Here is a 12,604-nt window from a genome sequence, read left to right as displayed (position 1 = left end):
TAAATTTGCATTAGATCCAAAATGTATGTTATTAAATATGGTACCAAATAAAATTAGAATATATAGTGAACTTGTTAAGTATACGGTAACAGCTGCAACGCATTGAGATGAAAAAAAGGGACTCGATCAGATCTTATAGACTGGTCAAACAAAATGGCAAAGCTCATATATCTGCTGCACAACAAACTAACATCAGGCTTGAGAAGAAAATGGAGCCCTATCTTAGACTATATTGATTATATAGATCAGTAAAATGAGACATGAAAGAATAACTGAGTTGTATAATGTAAATTGTGTGATTATGGGTCTTTCCTCCCTCTCGTCTAATTTTAAAAGCTGTTTCCTAGAAAAAGATTTGATGTGGGTTTTTTCACCTTTGTTTTGTATTATAAAATCGTTTTGATTCTTTAAGAATTAATAGTTCTGTATTATGCAATGTATTATATTTAAATAAAACATTTATAATTAAAAACAATAAGACAGAAACTCAAGGATAAGAGAGGAAAAGCGCACATGAATCAGAAATCTGAGGGCATACCCTGGTTGTTTCCTCCCCCCACTTTAAGTGAACAGGAGAGGTGGCTATGTGTTTCTCCATCACATGAAAGTTAGCTTTACACCATTAGCATGGGCTACATTACTTCTTAGAACATGAAAGCATTTTTGTATCATTAATAATGCCGTTCCCCTGTCCTCAGTGGTGTGTTTGATAATGCATTTCCAGTAAGAACATCTTTTGACTTAATTCCCTCTTTGTCTCTCCCTTCCCTGAAATACCTATAGGGACATTTGCAGGGGAGAGCCAGCAGACCAGAGGGAGGGGTTGTCCCCCCAATCTGTGTATTACTGGCTATACACAATAATATAAGAATAATAAAATGAAAGCAAATGGAAGAATACCTACTCTGACAACTGTATGAAGAACTTTTCTCCACAATGCCTGTATATATTGCATAGAGCCAGTCATACACAGATTGTGTTTTTCTACTGCTTGATTCTGTGTATCATTTTTTGTATATTGCAGCCAGCTAGTGAAGCCATCTGCTGGTGAGCTGTGCAGGCACATGCCACACAGGAGCTGTACAAGGAGGCCTGGCTGCTTTATGCAGAAGCAAGTTAGCTTGTGAAAGAAACATTTTAATCTCAAGGTTTCACTGTTTTTAATGGTCTCTCTAGTGAATGGGGGGCTAGGCTGCCAACTCCAGACTGGGAAATTCCTGGAGGTTTGAGAGTAGAACCTGGGGAGAGACAGGGTTGGAGAGGTGAGACAGATCAGAGGGGTATAATGCCTTAGCCTCCACCTTGGAATCTGCCATTTCTTTCAAGAGAAACGGTCAGCATAGTCTGGAGATGTAATTCCAGTAGCTCACCAGGCTCCATATAAAGGTTGGTAACCGTACTAGCCACCAAAGTCATAGTTTGCCTACAGCAGGAAAAACCCTTAAATCAGCCCTTCATACAGGGCTCTGTTTCCCTTAAGCTGGCACCATGTCAAGGAGCTCTAGCCTGAACTCCATAGGTTCCCAAAGCAAGTATGTACTAATAATAGACTCTTGTAAAAATATATAAAGTTTATTAGGAGGAATTTAGAAATATCAGTTTATCAATATATATTAGTAAACAACACAGTCTCTAAAATCAAACAGCTCAGAAAATAATAACAGCTAGCTTAATGGCCTAACACACGGGATGTAGCATTAGACCACACAACCTTACTTTCTTGCAATAGCAGGCCTCGACTTACGTGTTTCTCTCTGTAGCTGACAGCAGTTCATAAGTGCTGGCCTTCCAAATCCAAGCCAGCCCCCTGTCTTCCAATTCTTAGGCCAACCAGAACATGTCCCTGTTAGAACCCTCTAGAAAATTAATCCATTGCTCTGATTCTCTCCCATTTTGTAGCTCTGGTTCTCATATAAAACCAATTATTCCATTCCATACTTTGCCCTTGAAGATGAGAAGATGCCTGAGGGCTGCCTAATTAGGAACACCTGCAACATGGAACTAGACAGTGCATGTTAACCCTTGAGAGGGGGAATTGAGGTTGCTTTGCCTGACATGCTCCCCTTAAGGAAACTGTGATCCATGGACACATTATGGTTGAAGCTAACGAATCTATGCAAAGCAACTATAAAGCATTTAAGTGAGGTAGATTACAGTTTTTTCATAGCAGCATATTATAAAGCAATAGAATCAGTTATACATATAGGCAGAACTACAAGACATATACTTTAAGATTTTACTCCCCCCTTCCACCTTGATGGAACAAACCATCTGCCAACACAATCTGAGCTACCTTAAAGCCCTACAGACTTAAAACGCACCTCAGCATGTGAGTGTTGTTTGAACCTTTATTTGAAGGTTATGGTCTGCTTCTGCAACAAACTTGAAACCACACACGTTTGGTTAAGTTAATAGGGGCACAGATCAGGGCTAACCCTTCTTTCTCCAAGGTGCAGAAGAACTGCTGCTGCAACAGCAGCTTCCTGCTTGTAAAGGGTGAAGCTCCCCATCCTCCCCCTTCTGCAGCAGAATGGCCCCCAGGCTTCTTTCTGAAGCATCTGTCCTGACCACAAAGGAGTTGTTGTAATTTGATGGTATCAGTATAGGAGATTGCACCTACTGATTCTTTAGATCATTAAAGGCCTGTTGACTCTTGGGATCCAAATCATCTTGATGGGAGTCCTCTTCCTACACCAGGCTTTCTCAACCAGGGTTCTATGAAACCCTGGCCCTGCAAGGGTTTCCTGAATGGGTGGGAATTAATATTTATATTTTAAATTTGTTAAACATTTATTGGGTGATATGACCATATTTTAACACCAAGACCTTATCGCTTACAACTAAGTCTTTGGACATAGCCCTTTGATCATAATAGGTCTTTTGTTGGTCTTGCATCAGCTTGAGAAATTCTCCAGTCACCTTCCTAACTTGCTTCAGTGTGTACTTCAGCTTCTCCAAATATTCAGAAACACTGGAGGGGCGGATCTGAGGACTGACTTCAATGGAGGCTTTCAACAATTGTAAAGGCCCTGCAATCCTTCTCCCCCAAAACAACTCATTAGGAGAGTCTCAACCCAGACTGGCAGAGGGGGCATCTCTAATGGTGGACACAAGATAGGGAAGCACCACGCCTCAACCCCCAGAGTGCTTCAGAGCATAAGCCTTCAACATTTTGCCCAAGGTCTGCACATACCTCTCCAGGCAATTTGTATTCTGATGGTGAGCCACTACTAGAGTGTATTTTAATCCTGCAAGTTAATAGACTTTTCACCAACTTGGAAATAAAGTTCTTTCTATGGTCTGAGACAATGAACTCCAAGAAAGCTTTGGCAATATTGGTAGTGGTGATAGAATTGAGTGGGAATGCTGACAAATAATATCTCAAAGCATGGTTGACTACCAATTGCTGCCCCAGCCTGATTATTGGTAATGGCCCCAGCACATCAATAGGAATCTGCTGAAAAACCTAGCCAATCACTGGGAAGGGTCTCAAGGGCAAATCTGGATGATCTTGCAGGAACCTCACTTTCTGGTAAGTCTCACACTTGTTGCAATAACTCTTGGCACTCTTATTGATGTTTAGCCAATAAGAATTAGAAATCCATGCCTGGGTTTTCTTGATACTGAAATGTCTACCAAATGGGAGTATCATGGGCAGTTTAAAGACCTTCCCAATATTTTTGGGGCACCACCAACTGCCTTGTGGCCTCTTTTCCCTCCTCAGGCTCTCTCCAGAGTACTGGGGAGGGGAGCTTACCCAGGTCTCTGTTTCCACAGGAGTCTCAGCTGTCAAAACCACTGGCTGCTTTTCTTCTTTCTCAGCTGAAATGACCAGTGATATAATTTGCCTCAATGTGAGAGGGCTCAAGCATCACAGGCGCTTCTGCAGGAGTGGCTTGGGTAGTCCCTACATGGGGGAGCTCTGCTACAGATGGCACTTTTGCCAGGACTGTCTGGGAAGATTCTGCATGGGTTGTGTATTCTACTCCCGCTGTAGCTGCTTGAGCTGCTCTTGCCTGGCAACTGGTGATCAATTTCTACTGACCCATTGGCTTGACTTCCTGTGCTATGGCATGTTTTCGACTACAAATCCTCGCCAACTAGAAACTTATGGTCACTGTTTGAATGCACCAGCTACAGGATTCTCCTTTTCCAAGATCAAAACCACATCAGCAATAAGTCATAGACTGATGCAAGACTTGAGAATCATAGATGTCCAGTGACAAGTTTTCTGCTCATGGGTTTGGTTCCTTCAGGATGCTTCAAGGAATCAAGCTAAAACCACTGCCTACCCCAGGAACTTCATCACCCTGAACAACAGTTTATCCAGTCACTTTTTTAAGACATGGAAACCACCAGTTTGTAAGGCAACACCTTTGTTATTTGGCCTCCCACAGCCTCATTTTCCTTGGGAATATTTGCACTTACTTTCTGTTTTGCTGCCACTTTCACCTGTCAATGTTGCTTCAGCTTGGCTTTGGGCCATTGCTCTCTTGGCTGTTTTTTCTTCTTCACCATGACGACCATAAGAATTTCTTCACCAGAGACTTTCCCTTCAGATTCCCAGTTTTCTGGAGCTTCTTCCGCCATATACTTTTCTTTAGGGAAGCTGTCTCCTTTTTCTTTCGGGACTAACTTCAGGCAGTCACACCTAAGATGTTCCTTCGCATGGCAGTAAACATGCTGCCTTTGAGATAGATGTTGCTTCTGGTCTATTGGCTTGACAGTACACAGGACTGTGCCTTCCTGGCCCTCAAACATCACTTGACTGCCCACTTGGCTGTCCCCCTCCTTTGGCTGTGCTACCTCTGTTGCCCATTCAGATGTGCCCCTCAGCTGTGCTGCCTCCTTCCTTTCTGCAGCCAGAATTCACAGCCCTTCAGGTTGCCTTTAGGATGAGCTGCCAGTTGGTATGCAAATCATACCATCCAAGAAAGCTGCCTTGATTAAAGGCAGCCAAATAATGCGGCAAGATTTGGAAAAACTGCTCCCAAATCAAAAGGTCACACAGCTGAGCATGTGTGTTAGCTTATTACAGCATCCACCCACAAGCCCAACAGAGTTCTCAGGTGAGACATAAATGTAGCTTAAATATCTTTGGGTTTGGGGTTAGCCTTCTGTAACCTTGATTTCCATTGGTCTTTTGACAAGCCCAAGCACTGCCTAACAAGCCTCTCAAACTCTTGATAATTCCAAGACCCAGATAGCAGCTCACCCAGCAAGTCACTCAATTCTCCATGCACATGGTTTCACAGGATTCCCAGACATTCCTGTTGCAGAACCCCAAAGTCTAAACAAACAGATTCAAAACATGAGGAGTACAACAGGGGATTCATGCCTTCTTGAAGAATGGGAAATTACTTCTTTCAGTTCTGGCTATGATCACCAAGCAGTGAAATAATCTGCTGAGTTTGTAAATTCATAAAGGCCTTAAAAAAACTTCTCAGGTATCCAGGAAAGCTTCCTCCCATAGCAGTACTTGACTGCCTGCTGGTCTGCTGTACAGTTGCTCCCCTCAGGCAGGGTTCTCCCCTCTGGTGGTCTTGGTCTCCTGGCCTTAGCCCCTCCACTGAGCCCGGGAGAAAAGCTGGAGACCCAGGGTAGCCGACTGAAGGGGGCAGTAGAGCCAACGGTGGGCGCTACACCCCTAGAAGAATCCCAAGATCTTCACACATAGTGCATGTTAACCCTTGGGAATTGGAATTGCTTAGCCTGACACCATGGTTAAGCAATTAATATATATATATAGTTCTACTAGAGTGTTTTAATAAAGGAGAGCTCACAAAATTTATCTGTTTAGTAGGAAAGTGCACTGGACCCTCTGTAGCATCAGATCAACAAATATATTTGCAATCTGAAATTCATAAGAATTTTTTAAATTGGAAAACCTGACTTATTCAAAGGCTGTGTAACTGGGTTTGCATATTTTGCTCTGAAACACTGTGATTCTTTGTATTAATGTTAGTTTTTATATTGGAACAATGTCTGCATAACACAATGACTGCATTAGCTTCATAGACTCGGACATCAGCATCAACAAGAAGGAAGTCTAAAACTGAACAAGTTACCCACAAACATAAGCCAACAGACCTGACCATGCAAAATTCCATTAATTAATAAGAAGCACAAGTATAAAATTAAAATGTCTGGGTGAACCAAATTATTATATTAAAATATTCATGGTAATTCATTGTTGCTATTGTTTAAATTCATTTGACTCCTATCAAACACAGAAGGAACTATTCAACTGACTACCAAAGACATCAAGTGTCCTAATAAGTCATATGTTAAAGCAACAGGGAGGAATGCCTGGAAAATAGGCCTATATCTGATGTTGTGTTTATTCCATGGTTTTTATATGCTAGGTCAAATCCATTATCTAGTCTTGGGCAATCTGATCCACTATATCCAACCTCTCTGTTGTTGTTCCTTGATTCTAAAGGTTTTTAGGTGTTCTTTATCAATGCTATTTGTTTTAAAAGACCTCACATTACAATTTCAAATATAAATGACAAACAACTACAGCAAAACTTGATTCACTACAGTCTACAGCTAATGCTGCATCATTGGTGAGGAATTTTCAGTTCGTTCAGGTCAGTTCTCAGTTAGGTACATGTTTTAACTGAACTGGTAAGAACATTAATTAACTTTTAGGTCTAGAGAAAGAATGGTACCTAGAAAGCTTAACTGCAACCACTCCAACTCCAACAGCCATCTTAATATATCTACTCCTGAATCTTCCTGGCTCCTTCAGGAGGCAGATCTCCTCATCTCTGTTAACTCTTTTAACTCTGTTAACACCCAGGGCTGATAAATATAGAATGAGGAAGGATCAGTCATTTGTTGAGAAGGTGAAACAAGATAAATGAGCATAGGCTTTTCACTAGACTTTATTCCTTCCAGTCTTTGCCCAGTTAAAGAAGACTTACTATTAAGTAGAGGTACTAACATCAAACGCTCTAAAAAGTGTATATTGTATCATTTGAGATGGGATCATCGCAGTGGTCCTCAACCCCTGGTCCAGGGACCAGTCCCGGTTCGTGGATCAGACGGTACCGGGCCGCGGCTCCTCCTTGTCTTCCTCCCTGCCTGCTGCCTTGGGGACTGCCCTGCTACTCTGCCGCTGTCTCACCTTTGGTACTCTCCAGTGGCCGCCATGGCTGGGGCTCCCCCTTGGTGTGGCACTGCACAGCTGCTGCTGGCAGTGCCCCCCAGCAGGCGGCGGGAAGTCAGGGGTGCTGGTGGGAAAGCAAGTGGAGCAGGGGCTCAGGCAGCGGTGGTGACGTCCCTCGGCAAAAGACTACCCCCCCCCCCGGGCCTCAGTAAAATTGTCAAGCATTGACTGGTCCTTGGTGATAAAAAGGTTGGGGACAACTGATTTAGAGCATATTAAAGATGGCAATCCTGAAGAATAAAGGGCTATACGGTCCGCATAAATCAAACCTGGGATCCATTTCGAAATATCACATGTCAATTAAACTGTGGTTCAAAAGAAAAGCTAAATATCACTTTGTTTCCCATTTGTTGTTCCAGAAGATAAGGGAATATACTTAAAACTATTTTTTGTTCAATGAATTAGTACAAAAGAACTTTTTTGACTTAGATTTTCTAGCATCAGAAGTTGATTTTTTTCCTTATGTTATATTTTGATGTTGGCAATAAACCTTGTGATTTCTCATTCAATTTTTAGTGTATGAAAGTTTACCATTTTGTTTTGGAGCATTACTCTCCCTGAAAAGCTTAGAATGTAAACAAGAAAGTTTTTTTTAGTTTATCTGTCAGGTCATAAAGTTTGGTATCGACTCTTTCAAGCATCTCAGCTATTTAAAAGATTTGGGTAGCAACCATGTTATAATAAAAAACTCCTTGATCCTCGCAAGGAAGACAATCACTAGGTGAATTAAAAGCCCTTGTCCCTGACCTATGTGGAGAACAACTGTTACAGGTAAGGGCAACTCTTGTTTTCATCTTCTGTCTTATTGTGCTGCTCCGCATTAGGACCATAAGTGTGGTGGGATGAGTATCTTACTGGAATAGAATAGCCCTGCCCACATCAGCTGAAGATCTAACATGCATTGTTTTACAAATATTTCCTTGGTCAACCAGATTGCCACCTTGCAACTGTCAAGAACGGGAAATCATTGATGAAAGGTGGCAGACAACCTCTGCACTCGGGTGGAGAGTGCTTTCACATTGTGAGGTTATGATTCTCCAGATGCCCTGTAGCAGGAAGGGATGTTTGCCACCACTCATCTGGACACAAATAGGGATTAGGCAGCTTTGCCCTTCCTGAGGCCTGAATAACAAATAAATAGTGCTTTTTTTCTTATGAAATGGTTCTTTCAAAATTCAGGGGGCGGGGTCTCCTAAGATCAAGGGTATGTAGGGCTTTATCTGCCTCTGAGCTCAAAGCAGCAAAGCATACTGGTAATACAATTTCCTGTGCTATGGGGGATTTGAAAACTATCTCAGGCAGAGTCTTCTTGGGTGTAATATAACCTACTAACTAGATACCTTGAGAAAAGTTGGATCAGCTCTATCCTTCTAGCTGAGGTAATAGCCACTAAAACTGCTACCTTCCTTGAGAATAAAGCTAAAAAAATTAGGAGGCTATAGGTTCAAAAGGAAGATTCATCAGGCTAACTAATACTAAGATTAATTGACACTGTGGAATACTACAGGGTGTAGGAAGGAGGATATTGGGCATCCCTTTTTAAAAGAGCTGTGCTAGCTTGTGAGAAAAAAAAACAGCTTGTAAGTCCTTTGTGCTCCCTCATAAAATGCAACAATAGGTGCCAGATGGGTCTTCACTGGAGACACTAAACAAGAGCACACTAGTGACAACAAGTATTCCAAAACAGATGACAAAAGACAAGTAAAAGGGCATTCACCTCTAACAGACACTTAGTTGAAGGTTTATGGGTTTGAAGCAAAATATCTAATACCCTTTGGAAGGGGTGGTCTGTGGCTGGATTCTCCATGCCGTCAAATGTAGCCATACTATAACATGGTGCAAAATTGGGCAATATAGGGCTATGCATCAAAAGATCTGAGGCAGGAATAGTATGTGGTACATGCCCGCTAGACATAGCAGCTCCATGAACCAGATCTGGAGGGTCTAGATGGGAGCTACTAGGATACAACCAGATTATACGCTGTAATGCTATTATACGCTATAATGCTATGGAATGCCAATAAATGGAATTAATAAATGGATACAACCACTCAATCTGAATACAACATCTGGATCTGGAATGCATCCCCCAAAGAAGCTGGATCATAGCATGCCAGAAAGCAAAATTCCAGTGTTTTCTTGATCACAACTGTGGCAAACAAGTCTTGAGGATACCCTCAGGTGTTGAAAGTCACCTGATAGACCATTGGTAGTTGGTCAAACTCTGCTTAGGTTATCCAACTCTGAAGACCTCCCCACTATGTGGATAGCTGGCAGTGGTCACCTGGGAAGGGCCCCAATACTTGTGGTTATTTCTCATACTCTTATTGTCTGTAGGTGCCATAGCTAGCCTGAATGGGAGGGAAGCATACTGAAATGCCTCAGAACCCTATCTGAACCATAAAAAACTTCCTGTACAATTGGTGGATTGACATATGAACACAGACATCCTTTAAATCAAGAACTGTAAACCACACATACAGAGCAAGGAACTGAAGAAAGTGAGACCATTCTGAACTTTGAAATTGTTAAGAACTTGTTTAATTTTCTAAGATCCAATATGATCCCGCGTCTCCCATCTTTTTTATCAACTAGAAAAAATCTTGAATGGAAACCTGGTAGTGAAGCCTGTTCCACTGTGGCCTTCTAGAGAAGTTTCCTTAGCTGAACTCTAAGTACTAGGTAGAGGTTATCCACCATGGTCAAAACAGGGGACAAGGGGGTTGGAATAACAACTCTAACTTGTAGCCTTCTTGAACTATAAAGCCCAGCTATCTGAAGTAATCTGTTGCCAAGCCTCTGGAAATTGTGCCAGCCTATCTTTAAAACTTAAAGTATCTGTAACTACTGGGAAGGGTAATCAGAACTTTGTTGGCTGTTGGACTTGGTCTCTCTGGGGGATTCAGTTGAAAAAGCCTTGGTTAGAGAGTATCCTTTTTAAAAAGGTAACTGAAATGGGTGTTGAGGATATGCAAATGATGGCTGGTAGTTCTGCCACTAATCTTTTTACAGTAACAATGAACATCAACAGGGTATGCTAAAAAGCTTCTTATCCTTATGGTGGCAAAAAAGAAACTGAGGGGATGCATGCCGTCAGACCACATAATGAGTTTGGTGGTAATCCTGTGTATGCACCGGCTCTTGAAAGCTAAAAAGAAAACGTCCATGTCTAGCCTGTACATGTGCAGTCCCAATGTGGGTCTGGACAAAAAGATGGAAGATGAACTGTTTGTTACACTGAAAGAGGATCCTGCCATGCAAAAATAATTGTCTATTTTACTTTTTTGGGAAGGGGTGACGTTATTAACAGGTGATGTCCTCTTAGACTCCATAGTCCCACTTCCCAATACTTAACTGTCAAAATTATATCTGTAATAATGGCAACAGAAGTATAGAACCAACTCCGAATAACCCAAATTAAACACAAATTAAAATTATATTAATATAAGATAAATAAAATGTGAGATGGAAAAAGTTGCTGTTGGAAAAACTATAGCTACAAAGTGGAGGAGGATGCTAAATCTCTGTGTGCCACCTGTTCCTTCCTCATACCCAAAGCTAATTTGATTACACTGAGTGTCTTATCAGAATGGAGGCAAAGAAAACATCCTGAAAGGAAACTCCAGCCTGCCAAAAACAACTGTCTTGAAACAAAAGTGAAGCAAACCCCAAACCAACAAGTCCAAAAGATCAGACAGCAGATCATAAAAACAAAAAAAGAAAACATAGCTCTTCACAAAGCATATTAGAACACTCCTACCCAGTCAACTGGAACTGGGTAGCAAACATTTGACAAAATTGTATAACCCTACACAATAACCCCAGTCTAAAGAGCCAGTTTGGTGTAGTGGTTAGGAGTGCTGACTTCTAATCTTGCATCCCAGGTTTGATTCTGCGCTCCCCCATATACAGCCAGCTGGGTGACCTTGGGCTCGCTACGGCACTGATAAAACTGTTCTGACCGAGCAGTGATATCAGCGCTCTCTCAGCCTTCACCCACCCCACAGGGTGTCTGTTGTGGGGAGAGGAATGAGAAGGCGACTGTAAGCCGCTTTGAGCCTCCTTCGGGTAGGGAAAAGCGGCATATAAGAACCAACTCTTCTTCTTCTTCACCCACTGATTTCAATTGGCTCAGACTGGAGCAACTCTGCACAGAATTTTGCTGAAAGTGATAAACATTGCAGCAACCCAGTATAGTTGATGTGAGTTTGCAAGTTAAACATTTCTGGGTTAGGAGATGAAAGAATCAATTCTATGATGCTTCTTGACCACCACTTCCCAAAGTGAGCCCAGCTCTGCTCTCTTCCTTCTCCCTTAATCCTGTACAAGCATAGCTTGTCTTGGAAAAGACAGCTGAGTAGTATTTCTGCTAACTGCCAACATATTAGGAATGTAGCCACAAATAAAGCCATATACCTGTATTGTACTTTTAAAGGGCAAGAAAACTGGCTACTTAAAAAAAATCTTTTCTATCTTATTTTAGCAGTTATTAGAAAAACCAAATCCTGATATAGCAAGACTGATAAAATATTAGATTATGGAACTAGATCTTGTAGAAACATTAAATCTTAGTTATATTACATACCTGATAAAAGAGGTATAATTATTTTATTCTTGCCCCTCCTTCTCCTTTTTTTGTGTTACTTAGAATAAAGTCTCTACAAAACCACCAACTGGAAACAGCAAAATTTAGATTTTCCACATAAAATCTCACATATTCAAGTGCAATTCAAAATCCAAATATTATTTATACTTTGTACTCCTTAACTCTTCTTTTCAGGTAGTTTCTTTGACTGGAATGAATAGCTTTGCTTGGAAGACAATTTTTCCTCCTCCAGCAAAGTTTTTTAAAAGATATTTTCTGAAATGAATGCTTTCCAACGATAAACTGAAGGAAAACCAGCGCTGAATAAAATGTGGATCTTCAACTGGATGAACTCTGGAATCCAAAATTATTTTTCTCTGATGTAAAAAAACAAACAAAACATAACCCCTCATTCAGAGTACTTGAGATTATAAAACATTATAGTTATTCTTCAATATACAGTTTAAAATTAACACTGCAGAAGTTCCTCCAGATTAGCAAAAAACATTTCTACTGTCGGAGATCATACAATACTTGACAGGGATGCAAAGGACACCAAAAAATTAAAAGCACTAGGAAACTACTTGTATGGTCGTAGAAATCTAGAAACTTTTGATCGCAATAATTTTATAAATGATCTTGGAAACATTTCCTTTGATTCTTGCGCTGTGTACTTGAAATAATTTTGTGGATGTGCCAAGACATCAAAAAGGGCTTTAATCAGTTTCTTGTCCTGTGAAAGCAAATAAATAGGTTTGTATTGAGAGCAAGCAAGGACAAGTGTGTACTTTGCTTACTGTTTACTAATGACCAACAGCATACAAATTCAGTCCCTCCCTCCACAA

The 12,604-nt window shown here is 41.1% G+C and overlaps 1 protein-coding gene across 4 annotated transcripts in view; it reads right to left on the bottom strand.

Moving 5' to 3' along the window:
- Positions 1-1,551: 1,551 nt before the first annotated feature.
- Positions 1,552-12,604, bottom strand: part of SCUBE1 (signal peptide, CUB domain and EGF like domain containing 1) — a 156,135-nt gene continuing 145,082 nt past the window's right edge. For all 4 annotated transcript variants that reach the window (XM_077337820.1, XM_077337821.1, XM_077337822.1 and 1 more), the window contains one exon: positions 1,552-12,492. In XM_077337820.1, coding sequence (XP_077193935.1) covers positions 12,340-12,492 — 153 coding nt within the window. In that variant the 3' untranslated portion in view covers positions 1,552-12,339. The remainder of the gene's footprint in view (positions 12,493-12,604) is intronic.

The sequence above is a fragment of the Paroedura picta genome, chromosome 5 (assembly GCF_049243985.1).
Source record: "Paroedura picta isolate Pp20150507F chromosome 5, Ppicta_v3.0, whole genome shotgun sequence".
Taxonomy (NCBI): domain Eukaryota; kingdom Metazoa; phylum Chordata; class Lepidosauria; order Squamata; family Gekkonidae; genus Paroedura; species Paroedura picta.
This window is presented reverse-complemented; position numbering and strand designations above follow the sequence as displayed.